General features: G+C 40.0%; 1 protein-coding gene across 5 annotated transcripts in view; it reads left to right on the forward strand.

The window, feature by feature from the left end:
• mettl15 (methyltransferase 15, mitochondrial 12S rRNA N4-cytidine) overlaps positions 1-18919 on the forward strand; it is a 62397-nt gene extending 43478 nt beyond the window's left edge. For all 5 annotated transcript variants that reach the window (XM_018764027.2, XM_018764029.2, XM_018764028.2 and 2 more), the window contains exons 4-6: positions 3986-4189; positions 7542-7720; positions 17848-18919. In XM_018764027.2, the coding sequence (XP_018619543.2) occupies positions 3986-4189; positions 7542-7720; positions 17848-18302 (838 nt within the window). In that variant the 3' untranslated portion in view covers positions 18303-18919. The remainder of the gene's footprint in view (positions 1-3985; positions 4190-7541; positions 7721-17847) is intronic.
• The last annotated feature ends 329 nt before the right edge of the window (positions 18920-19248 follow it).

Raw genomic sequence — 19248 nt, forward strand, 5'->3', positions numbered from 1 at the left:
GCTGATGACTGAGGACATCTCATTCAAATAGAGTAGTTTCTGAGATGCTCCTCCTTCCCATAGGGACTACATTGAACAGATTTGTCTTCCCGTAGTGATGTGGCAGATCGTGGCTACTGCCTAATTACAGCAGAGGGTGCACAAAATGCCCTGAGTCATCCACATAATCCAATCATCCTTTCTCCTATGAAACAACCCAGCCAGAGCTGTCTGTGCATCACATAAGAGAAGTCTTAAGCTTAAATGTCAATCTCTGGTGCCTCATTGAATAAATGAAAAAGCAGTTGAATGAGGTCATGGGTGAGAAACATTAAATTGGGATCAAGCGATGTAACCTTCACGAGCAGTGTGTGAGGAAGGCGCTGTGATAGCGTGAAGTATAAAGGTTGTCCATCTTACACATTTGAGCATGTCCTTTTTGTGTGTCTACATGTATAATATAATACATATATATATGTATGTATACGCATGTATGGCTGAATTAATTTTGATGGAAATTTCAAATATGAAGGAAGTGTTATTTAACCCTCATTAATATTTTAATTGCATCATTTAGCAGTTTAATCGGTTTACCTGAGTACTTTTTTTCTTGATAGTAACTGACATACGAGGAATGACTGATTTGTTATTTGATAAAAGTACATTTACAGATGTTATTTGGTGCAAACTTTCACCACATAATGAATAGTTGAATCAATATTCATTGTTTAAATAATGAAATAATTTAAATTAATTTTTACTGATCACTTTTTCTACCCAGGGTCACTACCATCTAGAGTCATCGGGCATAAAGTTTGGGGGTACACCCTGGGTGGGATGCCAGTCTATTGCAATGTAGGCATACACACAATGGTCAATTTAGCATAACCACTTCCCTCAAAACACTATCCTGCAGGTTGAAACCCACACAGATACAGGCAGAATATGCAAACTCTATAGAGACAGAGCTGGATTTGAACCTATGCCCAAACAGCTTAGGTGGTATAAGGCTACAGCACTACTGCTGTGCCACCCAGCTACTAGCTGTAGGTAAGCTCTTAAGTTGTTATCCACAACAGCCTGAGTCAGTCTTAAAAAGTAAATTGCTAAACTAGCATTTCACTAGTCTAACTGCTTATTGACAGAGTCAAGAAATCTTTGGCTGAAATATTTTGTCCCTACACTATTTATCATCTGTTGATATATTAAAATATTCTCACTACTGTATTTAGCCATTGTTCATTGCTGTTTTAAATCTTCATTTTAAATTTACAGCAGTCTTTCACAATTCCACAGTGAAGCTGTAATGTGAAAATAGGATGGCAAGAAAAACACAGCCACACACCAGCAGGAACATTTAATGTGCAATTTGTCATTTTAAGTGAACACTTACAGGGTGAGGATTTATTTTCAAGCACTTTGTCTCATCGTCTCCTTGAGAAACAAAATTACATGCTTATAGCTCCTGTCTCTAACATGGATTCTTACTGTGAACTTGAGTTTTGGGGATGAGGGTGTCTTTTAGCAGCTCTGCTTTATACTGTGCTAAAGCTCTGAAGCACTGTGGGCTCCACAGTCCGAAGAACCAATGTGTACAGATGGGTGAGTGGCACGTGGGTGGAGAAAAATGCTTGGCTAGATTTTCCCGCAAATTATTGGATGCACAAACTTGTAGAACATGTTAACAAACTCTGACAGCACATGCAAAATTTTCTCTTGCCCTTGGTATTAATGAAGCTGTGGGCTAAGGCAGAATCCCAGCCCTCATCTGCAAGGTAAATCTCAAACAGACATTTACTGATCTCTTCTTGTTGTAGAAAGTGTTATTTTAAAAAAAAAAAAAAAAAAAAAATCAAGTTTGAGGTTAACAGAGGATGGAAGGACAGAAGGGAAGGCATCTTTGATGGCTGTTGTAGTTCTTACTCAGGAAGTTCCACACTCTGCTGTGCAGCTTTCATGATCCCATGGGTGAACTTAACAGTTTCTGCTGTCTGCTTTACACTTTGTAAGGGCCATGTAGGAAATTGATGACAGTAGGTAAAAGGCCCCTTCATTGTCTTTTGCTGGGACTTTGAAATTCGAATTCATTGGCAGGGAAACAGTGCTTTCCCTGAGCTGGAAGCAACCTAAGACAGAAAGAAAAGAAGTGACAACTCAAGTTCACTTAAGTTCATCTTATAATATGCACATAACTCCAAGAAAGCAGACTGACCTTAGTTCTGAATTTTTCACAGTCTGAGCTGGCTACGACCCATTTCTTTCAGAAAATTCTCTCTAAATGATTTGTGGATTGTGCTTGTCTGAAGCAAGATTTGTTCTTGCATGCATGTACACATAGCAGTCCTGATGCAACCTGCTGTAGAAAGGCGGGATGTCAGTATAATCCAAAGTCTCACTACTAAACACTTGAGTTCAGTTCACACAGGCTGCTTCTCACAGTCATGGCTTTTCAGGTATGTCTTTGATTACTCACATCAGTGCTGATGCCTCCCTGTAAGACTGTAGAATCAGGTGACAGGACCACCATTTCTGCATCCACTTTCTCCATAAAGGCTAAATATTACAGAAGCTGATTGGAATAGAAATATATATATATATATATTTTTTTTTTTTCTTGTGGCAATTTGCAATCACATTTATTCAAAACTTTTGTCCAGCAATACAGATTCCAGCTGTGCAGCACTCAACTACCTAATAGTAAAAATACTGAAGTTCTCCATACGGGGCTAGAATGGAAGAAGTCTGGATCTAGAATCAAGTTAGTGCCAATGGAATTTAGCATCAAGACTGGAAATATGAAGATGATGCAAATAAGTAAAGACAGCACATTCAGTTCTCGTGTAATGCCATAGTGATACTCTTATTAAACATCGTATTATGTTAATTTGCATAATAAAAAAAAAAAACGGTTCATTGGACAAAATGAGTACAGTAGCCATCTGCTAAAAACTCTTTGATTCAAAATGAAAGATACTGGAAAACCTACCAAAAGTGTTCTAGTCTGTTGCAAATGAATGATGAACCACATGAATATAATGAAATGTCCTAGCTTTCTTTTTCAGTATAGCTTTTATTTCTTCAGTGTTCTCTGTAATGGTGCACAATGCCAATTCACTAATACCTGTTACACATGCAAAGCAATATTTATTTGTTTCATTCAATGCGCTTTATAATCTCCCGCTTTGAGCATTATAGCTTTTCTTTTACAATCTGCTCTTGAATCATTGTAGTGCTTCTTTAGACTGTTACCATTTGACCAACCAAGTTTAACATACAGTTAGCCAAAATTAAACACAAAATGCGAAAATAAAATAAGGTTAGCATGTCAAATAACCATAGACTAAAGCAAGGTCTTGGGGTGGACTAAGCATTTCACACCTCAGGCCCACATCTTCATCTGTAATTTTTGAGAGTGAAGTTGCATTTTTATCAAATCGCTCTCGCAAGAGTTTGTGTTATGATAATTGTGTTCCTGTATTTCTTCATTGAATTGTATCCAAATTCAATAGCAACAGCATGTCATAGCAGAGGTAGCTGTAAAAGAAAAGTACACAGTAGACAAAATATATTGTGGGCCATGGAGTCCAAAATTTTGCACCGCGTTTTAAGTTATTCTGTGGTATATCAACAGGGCTCAGTTCAGTAGTATGTGACCTATAGGAGCAAGAATGGATCTGTAAATACTTGTTTGAATAAAGGGAATAAAGTTGGAAAATGTAAATAGTTGTGCAACTGAAGAGGGGTCTTCAGGATAAGGATCATTCTCTATAAGAATAAAATAATGTTACTGATGTTTGTATATGTCCTTCAGTGATTGAGTTCATTTGGACAGTAGAATTGCCGTAATTTTTTCCTCAAGAAATAATTGAAATAACTGCTTTGTGTTCCCACAGTATCCTTACAGATGAATTTTTATGAATGAATTTAGCTGAGATTCCATGGTGTGGGGAGGTATTTGCCTTATCCTGGGGCATTTCATGATACTCTGAGCGTTCTGTTGTTTTAGGTCATCCTCCAGCAGTCGGGTCCACCCTATACTGGGGCGGTTCAGTGACGTCGTTGACCTTCTTTCACGGCAAGGTGTGCATCCGGGCAGTCTGGATGCTGTTCTCCTGGATGCTGGCTGCTCCTCCATGCAGCTGGACAACCCAAAAAGGGGCTTCTCCATCAGCAAGGATGGGCCACTGGACATGCGGATGGATGAAAACAGGTAGGTGCACAAGGAAGCATCTGGTGGAGGAGGAATTAACTTCTCAGAGTAGCTATTTCTTTCTTTTCATATGTGCTGTGTGAAAGAGACAACAACATTATCAGAACATACTGATGTTATATATTCCACCTTAATCTTTAACACATCATTGATATACATTTGTTTCAGAGATAAAATGTGAAAACTTTGATTTCAGGGTGAATTTCTTATGGGCAATGCCTGAAACCAAACTACACAGATACAAATTAATGCAGAGGTACACTTTGTACTAATAGAGTGAAGGTATGGCCTTGAAGGTGAGTTGGCAGGGGCAAATGGATTCACAGGTAGAGGGAGTAAAGGGGTAGCAAAGTCTCTACATCTTTGACTGAGCACTGTCGTGGTGTGGTTCATTATTCTTTCCGTTTCTTGGCAAATTACACGTATGGCCTTACCCATCCGCGTGTGTAAACCTAAATGAATATACTCAGTTTTGCTGCTTTTGCTGCAAAAAGGGTTTTAATTGCAACAACTTAATATAACGTGATGAATAAATAGAGCACAATTCATATTTTATTACAAATTTATTTTGACACGATGCCATTCCAAAAACTGACATTCACACCACAAATTTGTCATATTTAGTGTTTAATTTTGCTCTGCTGTACTATCCACTATACGTGAGTAGCCTGAATGATGCGTGTTCTGATGGTCCAAGGGTTCCTAGAGATCATAAAAGAAAGGCCACAAAGCCACAAAAGTTGGATGTCATAAAGAAAAGAAATGTTACAAAAGGCATGATTTAAATTTATTTCATGTGCTTCATCATTTGTTGAATTGAATTTAGCTGATGCTTTCTCCGAAGTGACTTGTAATGGTAAGGTTACAATTATTACAAGCTTACAGTTATTTACCCATTTATATAGCTGGGTAATTCTACTGGAGCAATTTAGGGTGAGTACCTTGCTCAAGGGTACTACAACTGGAGGTGGGGATCAAACCTGTGACCTTTGGGTCCAAATGTTATTTAGTTATGCAAGCCATGCAAGTGCTATGAAGGATCTGTCTTGATGGAGTGAGCCTTGTAGAAGCTAAGCTAAGATGTATGCAGCTAATCTGAAAAAGCTGGGTGATGTCAATGCTGAACTAAAGAAACTTTTCCTCCTTTGTGGCCGTAGAAGTAAAACTTACCTACTTGGCTGACCATGTGAATCACTCTCAAAATCGTATTGTTGGGACTGAATGCTCAATCTGTGCTTTGGAGGATTTGCAGGACTCACAAGGTGAATCAATAACCGTTCAAGAGTGAAAAGCAGAGTTGCGCTAAGCAAAACTGGGCAAAACAGAATATAAACACTGTCACAACAATTTGAAAATTGTGGGATTAATGGAGGATTCTGAAAAAAACACTCCTCAAATCATTTGTGCAAGGCTGCCTATGTTCCTGGCTGAGACTGATTCAAGAGCTATTGAGATGGATTTTACTCCCTGGCTGCACTCCCAACCCAACGTCTGTCCGATAAACATTTTGGCTTGGTTTCTGCAGCTCTCTGACAAAGAAGACATTGATAAAGCTGCAGCAAAGAAATGTAACATCATCTTTAAAGAGTACCCTCCCGGATTTTACTCTGATCTGCCAGCTAAAATCATGCGGAGAACACAGAAATTCTCTGAGACCACCAGAGCTTTAAAGAACGGAAGATCTACAATGGTTTCTCCTTCCCAGCGAAAGATCCTTTGACAACTCAGCATCTGCCAGTGTATCGGGCAAATCCAAAAGGCTGAGACTGGTTCACACAAGTGCTCGATACAGCAGAATTTCTTTTTGTTCTGTTTTTATTTTACTCTTTCTCTTTTGGTATCTTGTGTCTTATCTGATTTTTATTAGTTTGGAGGTGCATTCCCTGCCTGGCACCTGTAAATAAAGTGGTCGCCGACAAGCTCTCTAAGGGAAGGTGGGAGGATTGGGGTGAAGGAATTTTTTTTCTTTCTATCTTGGTTTTCAGTTTTGGGTTCTGCCATCTCTCTCTGTCATGCACATAGCACTTGCATAGATTTGAATGCGTGAAGAAGGGATGTAGTGAGATGGAACCTGACCATGCCCATTTACCTGACGGCTGCACCTGGAGGTGGTGTCTAACTAATGAACACCATTTGCTACCAATTCAGCATTTAAGAATTCCTTATAAAAGATTGCGTTATGGAAACGGAGGAGGGTGTGTGTGACAGCAAATTCTGCGTGAGAGTTTTTGGGTTTTTAAGAGTTATTGTGATGAAAATGGTTTGAGCTCAGTTTGTAGCTTTCTGTTAAATACTGTTTAGGGCTGAAGAGAGTGAGTTTTGTGTTTGCACATATGGATCTTCTCAATAAAAACAAATGGAAGTCAAGCTGTTACAGCCCCATATCTCGTCACTCCTAGAGCCCAACATATCCTGTCATGTTCCTGGGGAAGAATTACTAAACCATAAAATGAATAACATTTATTCATTTTCACATGTAAATTTAGATGCATGCTTCTATATTTAGTTAAATTGGTCTTTGCCTTCCATACTAGCAAAGTAATTAATAAAAAGTTGTCATTAAGTCAAATATTTTTAAAAAAAGTGTTTGCAAATAAGGGGGTGCGGTGGCGCAGTGGTGCAGTGGGTTGGACCGCAGTCCTGCTCTTCGGTGGGTCTGGGGTTCGAGTCCCGCTTGGGGTGCCTTGCGACGGACTGGCGTCCCGTCCTGGGTGTGTCCCCTCCAGCCTTGCGCCCTGAGTTGCTGGGTTAGGCTCCGTGACCCCATATGGGACAAGCGGTTCTGAAAATGTGTGTGTGTGTTTGCAAATAATTAAAAAGTATTTCAATGCTTACAAGCTATTCACATTGGTTTCCATTCAGTTTTTGAAAAAAATAAAAAGAGTGACCTCCGTATTTGACAAGTCATTAAAATCCCAAGGGTAACAGCCATCCTTGAAGGGCTGGAGTGTTTGAAACTAATTCACTTGAGACCATGCACTTATGTAGTGTTGCTCTGCTCACAATGTTAATTTTGTGTTTTTCTACAAGTCACATCAAGCATGCAAAGTCCTCCACTTCTAATACCATTTCAGTTGTTCTCTTGCGTTGTTTGCTGTACCAATGCATTTTTCATTTCACAGTTTTATTGGATCAGAGCTAAAGGTTTTTTTTTTTTTTTTTTTTTTCCGGTGTTGATAAAGTATTGTCTCACTTAAAAAAAATTAAAAGATATAGATCTCCAAGGTGCTCCCTTGCCTCCCTTGTTTTTCTGTTTTTAGCTCTCTAAATGGCGAATGCACTGAAAGTTGTCTGAGAGCTGTGAATGAGGATGTGACGTCAAGCAACTAATTGGGCTCCTCTTTTTACGTAGGTTCCCTACCATGCCCGATGCCGCTGACGTGGTGAATGCCTTAGATCAACAGGCACTTGTGTCCATACTGAGCACGTACGGGGAGGAGAGGTACGCCAAGAAAATAGCTTCGGCAATCGTGGCGGCACGCAGCATCCAGCCCATCACCAGGACCCAGCAGCTAGCCAGCATCATTGCAGGTACCCTCATTAATTCTGTGCACCTCCTCCTGAGCAGAGCAGAGGGATGGGGAGAAATATTAATGTAGTCCCTCCCAGTGGGATCTATTTGTCGGGAAAATCGTACTGCCGCTAATCCCGTCCATCATCCTCACACGTCAGTGTTTATGTTTTCACCGGTTGCTTCCTGATGAGACTCTTTAATGGAGGGAGGAGGCATTTGTACGGGGTGAGGCTCCTTTGTCTGACTTCTCTCAATTTTCACCCCTCTCCTTCTCTGCTTTCCTTTGATTTTGTCCTGACACCCCCTTACCCCCTCCGCCACTTTTTGAGTCACGAAGAGGGTTCACTTACTTGCACAGTGGCGCTTGTGCGTCACTGGAGGGAACGAGTGTGACAAGGGCCCGTTTATTTATCCTTTTTTATTTTTTATGTCAGCTCCAATGCTCTATCCAATCAGTCTGCAGAGGCTTTGCCTACATGGGTACTGGGAGGTGTGGAGTCCAGCTGTGTCTTCTGCTGTTAAGTTGTCACACACTTCCCTTAACAAAGCAGGGGTGGTGATAGCAGTTAGATGTCTTAATTATTGATTGGGGAGTGGCTCAGACTTGGACAGATTTTCTCCTTTATTGGAAGTGTGCCTGGCTGCAGTTCTTTGTGCCAGGGAATGTCCTCTTTCAGGGCCAGGCTGTTGCAACCCTTGCTGAACTGCAGAGGAGTGCATTAATTTGTCTTTTTGTCTGTAATCAATTTGCATCATTTATTGCAAAGCACAGCAGTATTGTCCATTGGTGGTGTTTGGTTTTGCTTAAGTCATCTTTTGCTGCTGACTCTGTTACTGAAAAAAAATTTCCTTTAATTTATTTCGTATCGATAATAATTTGTGGTCATTTTTCTGTGGAATGGAAAAGTGCTGCTGCATTCCAAAAAGCACAATTTAATCTAAAAAGGTATAAGACTCTTGCTATGCCCCCGAGACCTCATTTTAGTAACTCCGACATGGAATGTTGTAGAATTTAAAGAGTTGGACAATAGCGTTGCAGTTAAATGATTTTAAATTTGTCATGTAGGAGAAAAGCAAACAATATCGTCATGGCAGTCAGATTACTTTGCCTGTCATGACAGGCAGGTCACAGCTCAAATATGTTTGTCAGTGGAGTTCTTGGCTGACAAGGTAGTGGAATTCAGCTCTGCTTTGTCACCTTGGTTTAAGTCCCACAAAAGGAGGAGAGACTGTGAGGAAAAAGTCTTAGGTGCTGCACATAGGCAGGTTTCATTGCTTGAAGCTAAATTCTTTGTATTTATCTTTGTACAGTAAAGATGCTGTCTTCTCCCAGTAGATACTTAAATCTGTCTGACCCACCCCATGTAAACCAGAAGGTGGCTAATAATAATAATAATAAAACAGCAAAAATTCTATTGAGCTATACAGTATTACTGAATAAAGAAGGGAAAATCATTGTATATTGTGTTATTATACTGTTTGTATAAGTATTCAGTCCTATCACATTCGTGCTTAGTTGAACTATCTTGTGCTGCAGGTTGTTCAGATTCATTGGATGGTGTTTGAAGACTGCAGATTTTCAAAGAGTGCTGCGGTTTCTCAATCACGGGGGTGGCTTTTTTTAGGCAGTGAATGTGATAGCTTCCACTTCCAAAATGTAGTGCCCAATGAGATACCCAAACACTTGGACAATATTTTGTGTTCTTCCTAATGCATTATATGCATTTGTGTTATTTTAACTTCTGAAGAAATCTTCTTATTCTTCTTGGCTTCTTATTTTCATACCTTTCCTTCAAATTCCCAGCCTTCCAACCAGATTCCTTTATTTGTGGGCTTTTTATCTAGAAAATGTTAATTTTAATGTTTCACAGATAGAAGCCAATTGAAAGCTAATTGTGTCTTCATTAGACAAACTGTTTTTCAACTGAGTGAACTTGCAACCTCTACTGCACAGGGATTAAATATTTATTTAAAGCATATATACTGTATTTCCTTTTCATTTTGAGTTTCAGTGTTTTAAAATAGGATATCACAGAGAACCAAATTTCAGTGTACCATTTGTGGTTCAATAACATGAGAGAACTGGTCAAGAGTCTGAATAATTTTGCAAGGCACAGTAAATTAGACATGGTAGAGTTGTTGTGTATCCATTATAAATTGGTCATTGTGCAGCAGATGTGAACTCCTTGTTTCCCACTGAAAATGTGTTTGCACAGCTCGAGCATAACATCTTGCAGGATGCGTCACTTCATCCTTGTGCCTTAATTTGGCAAGCCTTTCTGTACATCTCACCAAGATGTTGAATTGAGACCAGTTGTGTAATCTCATGTCTAACTGTCATCTGGAAGTCACAAAAACAGATTTGTACCTGCACCATCAATAGGCAATCGCAAGAAGTCTTTATCCAATCAAATGTCACTGCTCTTTGAAGTATGAATGCCTTTGCTTGCTCTCTGGGGGTGGATTAGACTTGTGGGAATGCGTCACAGCTAAGTTTCAAACAGCCAGGTGGCGTTGCATCTGCTCTCTGCTGTTTTGTAAGGACTGATGGAAAAATGATTAACTACATGATTTCTGGCTCTCAGACAAGACAAGGAACGTAACAGTCATCTTTTAATGGGTATCTGTGTGTGTGTGTATAAGAGAGATGAAAACATTATATACGGTTTGCTACAGTTGCAGCGTCAACAGGAAAATGGAACTTTTATGAAGAGAAAATGTAGTTTTGTTTTGTTACTGAGGCTGTGGAGAAGGCACCAAGACAGTTGTAGATCAGGGGTAGTGAGTTTTGTGTTCTAGGTATCAGACAGCATGCGAAGAAGGAGTAGCACTGGTAAAATGTCAGTGTCTATCTCTAACAACTACTTTGAAACTGCACAGAGTAATTCTACAAGGCCAGGAGCTGGGGTGATGCAGGACCTTGATAGAACCACAAAGTCTACTGACTTCCTTGAATGAGAGTGAATGCATATTTTGACACATCAGCGCAAAAAGGAGGAATCCCCAAGGTACCTGGTGCTTAGAGTATAATGATGTAGTTTCAAAGTGTCACGTAATTACTGATTATAGCCTTCACGGATAACTTGGCAATTATTACAATGTCCATCCCAGGATGTAGGTGGGATTTTCGGTGGCTTGAAAGGCTAATCGCATGAGCTAGGATGAGTTTTCGGGCCACCAAACTGTAGGTGTCTGGTGCTGAGGAAAGGAAAGCCTACGGATAAGTTCTACTTTAACATAAAAACTACTTTGATTCCTTGCATTTTGGAGAAGCCAGTGAAGCGCTTAGGTAGGTTTTTTCACAGCAGCTTGTGGGATGCTGTAGCTACTGCGTAGGCAACTTACTCTGACTTGGACAGTTGGCTAGCAGCACTGATCAAGTTAATGCATTGGTATATCAGTATGGCATTCTGTTGCAAATTCTTTGGCCCTTCCAACTATATCAGTTGTCGAGACCATATGAGAAAAGGATAAGCTGCTAACTCCATTTATTAGTCTGCCTTAAAGCTTGAGCAGCATTGCCTTGTATGGCAGAACAACATGCTAAAGTGGTGGTGGCGGCATCATGCAGTGGAGTTGCTTTTCATCAGCAGAGACTAGTGTGAACATGCAAATTTCATACAGGTTGAGTGGGGATTGTATATATTTCATCACATTTCAGTTTTTTTTTTCTAGAAGAATTTCAGTCTTCTGAAATAAAAGGCACAGAGAAAGACATTACCATGTACCACATATGATACAGTAAAATTAATTCAGAGAATTGGTCAATGGTCTAAGCACTTTTGCAAGGCTTTGTATGCCCCTGACATGTACAGAATTTTGGGACCTCATTATCATTTTCCATTTTGATTTAGGGAACTGAAGTCACATTTCAGATTATCAAGCCTATCCGTCTAACGGGATTAATTAGGTCTGTGAAATCACCCTGTCGAATTTCTGTTGTAAGGGGGATGAACTTTTTTTTTGGAAAAAGTAGGTTTCTGGATAAAAAAATATGTAGTCTAAAATAAATTAAATTACCAAAATAAATGGTACACCCATCCCATACCTAACGAGTTATTTTTTCTGTGAGAGGATGTAAGAGGCACTGTCACCACAAAGTGCTTCTTACTTCTGAAAGCCAGCTGGTAGTGTAGTGGTTAGACCTGCTGCCTTTGGACTCAGAGGTAGCAGCTTTGAATCCAGTCTCAACGTGTAGTATCCTTGAGCAAGGTACTTTGTCTAAATTACTCCAGTGAAGTTACCCAGCTGTATAAATGGGTAAATAAGTTAATAGCCAAACATTATAAATCACTTCATAGAAAAATGTTGGCGAAATTAATAAATGTGATAACTGTTAGTAGCTTACTAGTGTAAGTCACACTGGCAAAGAGGATCTAACACACACACACACCTTCTGAACTGCTTGTCCCATATGGGGTCGCGGGGAACCGGAGCCTACCCGGCAACTCAGGGCGTAAGGCCGGAAGGGGAGGGGACACATGCAGGATGGGATGCCAGTCCATCACAAGGCACCCCAAGCAGGACTCGAACCCCAGACCCACCGGAGAGCAGGACCAGGACCAACCCACTGTGCCACCACACCCCCTTGCAAAGAGGATCAACTGAAGGAATTTCTAAGAATAGTCTGCTGTTTCTGTTGACATTAGATTGATGTGTAGTTCTACAGTTTGTTTTGTCTGTCATAATCATGCAAAACACATTTACGAAAGTGAAACAAGCATTAATGGGCAAAAATGCTGTTAGACTGAATTTATAAGCCTGTTGTATGGAAATTAATTATTAACTGAGCTAATATTTACATGTTTATTCAGTTTATTTCTACAGCTTACCATTGAATCTGATTTTTACTTGTCAGCTCGGTTTTCCATAATTGAGTTTGCGATTAGTTGATTTTTTCTTTTTTTTTTTTTTTTTTGATGTGGCAGGAAGTAGAAAATATATGCTGTAGTTGGTTTTGTTATAGGAAACGTTATGTTTGCATGCTTTGCTGAGCGAAATGCATAGTAGGCAGTGAATAAAAGCATGGAAGTAAAATGGTGAGGGCAAGAATGCCATTTCACTGAATAATGAAGCTTGCTGTGTGGAAAAAAAAAATTGTATTTTTTTTATGACTGCTGGTTTTTCATTGTATGGGACCTTGTTACATGAGGAAAGGGTGTTGAAGAATTTTACGCACATCGCAGGTTCAATGCAGCTTCGCCTTTATTCTTGGGTGCAATGGTGCTAAGCAGTGTGCTGGGAGATGACTCGGCAGAGTAACCCACAAGCAGGGCGGCCAGTGGTTTTTTTTTTTTTTAAATGAAAAAAAAAAAAGATAGGGGGCAGGCTTATCAGCGTGCAGCACATTTTGGGCTGTGGTTACTAGGGCATCTGGCCTAAGTGAGGGAACTCATTATGTTCTATAACATGACTCAGTACTTCTCCACAATGTATTCTTTGTTTAGCTCAGCCAAAATGACTTATGGTTTACAATGTTTGTATGCCATGAGTTAACATTACTTACACATTTGCATAGCAGGATTTTCTTTGGGGAGGAATTCAGGTTAAGTTCTATAATTAAGGGTACTACGGCAATAACGGAATTCAACTGGGAGCTTTCAGACTGCAAAGCAGTGGCCCTAACCACTGTGCCCCTCACTGACTGTTATGCTTGAATATCTGAGCACTATTGATTTTAGCATTGTTGTACTTAATTGAAGATGATCTTTTTTTAGACATAAGCCAGCAAGCAGCATTACGTTAACCTTGACCAGTTTGTGATAAGCAAAGTATGACAACAAGACATCCTGCGCTGAATGAAACCCTGTCCCTGTCCCTGTCCCTGTCCCTCTCCCGGGGGGCAGCTGGTAGTGTAGTGGTTAGAGCTACTGCCTTTGCATCCAAAGGTTGCCGGTTCAATCCCTACCTCTTGCTGCAATACCCTTGATCAAGGTACTTACCCTAAATTGTTCCAGTAAAATTAACCATCTGTATAAATGGGTAAATAATTGTAACTTTAACACTGTAAGTTGTTTTGAAGGAAAGTGTCAGTTAAATGAATAAATGTAATCCACTTTCCATTATCACCACTTGATTTTATTAATATCCAGAATCTTCAGAATGAAACCAAACATGACAGTGCAGCAGAATGTAACTTTAATCATACAGGTATTAAATATAGACCTATTGATTAGCTTATTATGGTTTCTAAGAAACTTCATCCTCAGACTTCTTGCGGAATATAATAAATGTTGACTTTACATTTCTTGTAACTGGAGCATATATGAAATAAGCTCTTGGAAAAAAACAGCAGTTTTCAGTTTTTTTTTGTTTGTTTGTTTGTTAATACACTTATCGGTCCAGCTCAACTGCCTATACCTGTGGAATCTTGAATCGCAGCCCTGCCAGCTAGCAGCTGCGTTACAAGCTGTAGTTTTGTGTGTAAGTGTAGGAGCACGTAAGTGTCCAGGATCGTATGGACTGGTGCAGCTGTGGTTCCTGAGGGAAGAGAGGAAAATCCAGATGTACTGTTCCATTTAGAGCCTTCTTTCAGGACTGTAATATGTGCTACGGTGAGGTGTCCGGAATGATATACACTGTCTTCAGGAAGGCCCCTCCATTTTTTTCTACACTTTGTTTGAAACCTTTTTGGCTTGGTTTTTACTCTGCCATGCACTGTGATTCTGGCCTTATAAAGGCAGGTTTGTGCCTTTCTAAATTTTTTCCAATCAGCTGAATTTGCCACAAGTGGGTGAACTACAGTCAAAATGTCGAGATATTTCAATGATGCATTTGAGCTCAATTTGGAGTATCACTGTAAAGGGTCTGAGCACTTAGGCAAATTGGAGATTTTTATATTTTGACTTTGTCATTATGGGGTATTGTGTGTTGAGTGATGGCAAAAAAAAAAAGAATCAGTTGAATCCATTTGAAATAAGTCTAGAACACAACAAAGGAAAAAATGGAGAGGCTTGAATACTTTATGAAGGTACGGCATCTCTTACTAAAGGGCCTTAAAGACTGTAGGACTGTGTCTAAGCTTTCTTTAACTTGCCTTGTTTTAAGGTATTATGAGATTAAGAATTCAGTTTATGAGTGGTCAAAAGTGAAGTGCTTAAAGGAACTATAAAACTAAGAAAAAGAATAAAGTACACAACTGTTAACAGTTTCATCGATGATGACGTGTTTTTATCAGAAGGTTACGAGAACAGGTTAGGTAATTTACTTTTCCATACTCCACTTCTAAGCCAGTATACGTTGTCATTATTAAAACACCTTTTCATCCGAGACATTATCAATCATTTACTACTTTGGAACAAAGCCAGTGCTCACACAGCATCTGTTTCTCTCTGTCCCCAAATATGAGAGAAATAAGAATTATACGAGATTATAATTGTACGTTGTGCATTCAGTGTGGCATGAACAGTGATCCTTTTCCTGGCAACACAGTATTAAACTTCATACAGCACTACAACGTAAGAAAATGGTCATTTCAGCCTTGCCCGGAGCAGCTGAAAGCAGTTTTTGCTTTCTCATCCCCGCACACCTCCTTGGCCCCTTGTCCTTATGATTTCTGTACCTACCTATGTTTATGCAGTTTTCCATTGTCTTGTTAATACAACCTGTTTAGCACGCTATGGTGGAACACATGTGCTGATATTCTATTCACTGGTTCTGCTGTGGGTGTCAAGATGCACACGGTGTGAAAGATTCAGTTGTCAAATGTGTTGTTGCTCCTTGAACCCTCCACCACTCTGCACATTTTGGCTGGCGATGTCCATCTGAAGTTGAGTTCCATATCATCACCCAGTACAGAGAGGACATCTTTTTGCATTTGGACCTTTTAAAGATGAATGACAACGTGTGGAGTTAATTCCTTCACTGTTGGGCGGATGGCCTAGGTTCCTTATTGATCTGATGAGTCACTCCCGACAGCCCCAGACAGGGATGAGAAATGCCACAGGGCTGCTAGACGAAGCCAGACATTAAAGGTGGTTGACTGAGGGGGAAGTAGGGGGTTGGGGTTTTGCAGGTGGTGCTAGTTTTCCCTCAATCTCCCTTATTCAGCACAAAAAAGAAACCTGGTTGCTGTATCAGTTCATATGTCACTGCTTTTACTACATTCATTGTACACATGTATAGGGCATCTTTGATCAAAAGAGATTTCAGAGGACCTCAAAAGAAGATTTCTTGAAACTCATAACACTCTAAAGGGTAACAAAAGGATTTCTTTTTCTGACTTCATCAGATAGTTTGTAAATGCCAGAAATTCTGTGCTGTTGCTACTCTCCCTAGGAATGACCATCCAACAAATATCAGCGCAAGGGCACACTGTATAGTGCGTAAGAGTTCCCATGTCTGCGTGGGTTTCCTCCGGATGCTCTGGTTTCCTCCCACAGCCCAAAGACATGCTGTTCAGGTTCCCCCATAGTGTGTGAGTGACAGAGAGAGACAGAGAGTGTGTTCCACTGATGTATGGATGAGTGACCCATTGTAAATAGTGTATCTAGCAGCGTAAGTCACCGCGGTGAATAAGGTGTGTGGGCTCATAACGCTACATAGAGTTCATTGGAAGTCGCTTTGCAGAAAAGCGTCTGCCAAATAAATAAATGTAGATGTAAATAGTGTTGAAACAGGTGACAAAGAACCCTAGGGTGACAACTAATCATCCGCAGGTATCTCTTGCACTTAATAAGGTCTGTTTTCACGAGTCTGCCGTGAGAAAAACAAAGACAAAACAATTCATGGCAAGTTACTCTCCAAAGATATATGAAATATTGCTGTCTGTCTCAAGTTTGCTAAAGACCACCTTGATTTTCCACAGCACTACAAGAACAGGACCAGGAATCAGCCAAGTCTGCTGCGCCACCGTGCGCCCCCAGAGTAACTCAGACAGAAGAAATTCTATATGTTAGAACGGTCAAGTCAGAGTCCTGGTCTCAGTCCTCCTGAAATGCTGTGCTTTGAAGCTGGTCATTCATGCAAGACATCCAAGAAAATATACATGAAGTGACTTTTTTTTTTTTTTTTTAGAGGAATTGATCAAAATACCTCATAACTGTTGCGCAGGTCAGTCAACAGCTACAAAAAGCATTTGGTTTGAGGCTACTGCCAAAGAAGGAAGTTTCACTAGTGGGAACTTCCTCCTCTCCATAAATATTCTTAATTGTTTAAACCATTTGTTCAACAAAAATATGGAAAAGTGTGTTTTTGTTGAACAAGACTTAGATGGAGATTAGATCACATTTTAGGAGACTTTCACGAAGAAATCAAAATAATTCCAAAGAGTTCACATTTTTTCTCAACTGCATATAATCAACTTGAAGTAGAGGTAAATAGAAAAATATTTTTTTCTCTCCTCCCCCTCTAGTTAAACTAAGGCATTTCAAAACTTTCTAAAATCACAATATTAAATACTTCTTGATCTGCAAACAGGCTTTAAGACAGTTTAGTTTTGGAGGAGAGCCTGAAACAAGCATTCTGATTGGTGCCACAAGCAGTCCGTTTTTTGAACAATCTCTTTGTAAAGTGTAGCTGAACTTGAACTTGTGCAGTGAAATCTCCTTATGCTTCTCAGCTGGTTTCAGTCTGATGGCTTAAATCACCACTCTTAAGAGGAATTGATGGAACAGCGAGCAAACCTGGTAGGGACAGCTGGTAATGTACTGGTTTCTGCTGCTGCCTTTTCAACCAAAGGTCACAGGTTTGATCCCCACCTCTGGCTACAGTACTCCTGAGCAAGGGGTAAATTGTTCAAGTGAAAATACCCAGCATATAAAAGGGTAAATAATTGTAAGCCATTTTGGAAAAAAGCATAATCTAAATGAGCAAATGTAAATTCCCAGTTTTGGCCACTTTTATTGTTGCATGACTTTTACTAGCTTTGCTGATGGACGTACACAAAGTAACTTACATATGCTAATATTTATTAATACAGGTGGATTTAAGGACAGGTGGACAGTTTTGTTATACAGGTGGATTTCCTGCTCTGTTGTGTTGCTTTTGTTTTATTAATCCTTACTTTGACAATGAATGAATCGATCAAAAGTTTTCCAGCACCTCATATCGGAATTTTCAGCTTTTTATACTGTATATCTGATGTTATATTGCTTTGTCGAGGTAGAAAACTGAATGTGTTTTCTGTTCTCCTGTCACCTTCCAGGTGCATTCTCTCCCTCCGTCCTGTATGCTCGCAAAGACCTACTTCAACGGCCTGCACATGTGGCCACCAAGACCTTTCAGGCTCTGCGCATTTTTGTCAATGATGAGCTGCATGAGTTGCACAGTGGACTGCAGGCAGCTGAGATGTTGCTAGGTTGTGGTGGCCGGCTCTGCGTGCTAACCTTCCATTCCCTAGAGGACCGTTTGGTCAAGCGCTTCTTGCATGGCCTGGATGTGACCGCCCCACCCCGCCGAAGTGTCCGTCAGTGGGTACTTCAGGGAAGGACTATTGGGGACCAAGAGGAGAAGGAGGATGAGGAGGACGAGGGGGTGGTGACTGCAAGGAATGCCTGCTGGGTCTGTGAGCCAAAGAAGGCTATAATGCCCCAGGAGGCAGAGCTACAGGAGAATCCCAGAGGACGCTCAGCCAAGCTCAGGGCAGCTGTGAGGCTGTAGGACCAAGTACATCCTGTCCTTGTAGGTCCTCAGTAGGAATCTGTCTCTTATTACCAGACAGGGAGCTCTGTGCCTGACAGTGTATGAACACCATTTATGTTTTATATGGTAGTATGATTTAATGGCTAATTGGCTGCTTTACATGCTGCATTTTTATGTGTTTCTTTAACTCAAATGGGAAAAATGTAAAGTATGCAAACGGTGTGGTAAAAGGTTTATTTATGCAAAATGGCCTGAAGTATGCTTACATGGAATATAAGTATATTTATTGGCAAAAGTCTGGGGAAGTTGAGGTGTGTTCTTTCTGTCATAGTGACTGTTTGTGATTCCTCCACATCAGCAAACAGAGCTACGATATTTTCATTACGTTGGGGCAAACAGAAATCTACCTCTCTGCTGCTGACTTGTTTTAGATATAGCTGCTGACAGTTTGGTGAGTTACTTCATGTTCCCAGAGCCACGAGTAACCACACTTGCACTCATTCCTGGAAAAGAATCAGGCCATCATACTTAAACCAAGCACACTTTTCATTTACATGTTTACTGCACACACTGCCAGTTTTCCATTTGCTTCAGAATTACTGATTTACAAATTCTGTTACAAATATATAGCTCTTTTTGTGACCAAAAGCTTGTTTGTGTTTTATTAACCAAATCACATGCATTTGTGTATACATGTTTCATCAGAATTCATACAAGTATAAACAACAAATGTAGATGACCACGTACACTCATGAATGTACAAGTTTAAATTCTGCTCAGTAGTCATGTCTTACCAAGAAGTAGTTTGAAAACTAGGTAGAGATATTGAACTGAACACATATAAATCAATAATTATATCTGTCCTTTAAATACAAGGTACATGAATGCAAAAGGTGTGATTTTTATAAAATTTTCTCTTATATTTGCGATAAAATTAAGTGTTGGAAATATATTAATGCAGTAT

This window comes from Scleropages formosus, chromosome 11 (assembly GCF_900964775.1).
Source record: "Scleropages formosus chromosome 11, fSclFor1.1, whole genome shotgun sequence".
NCBI lineage: Eukaryota > Metazoa > Chordata > Actinopteri > Osteoglossiformes > Osteoglossidae > Scleropages > Scleropages formosus.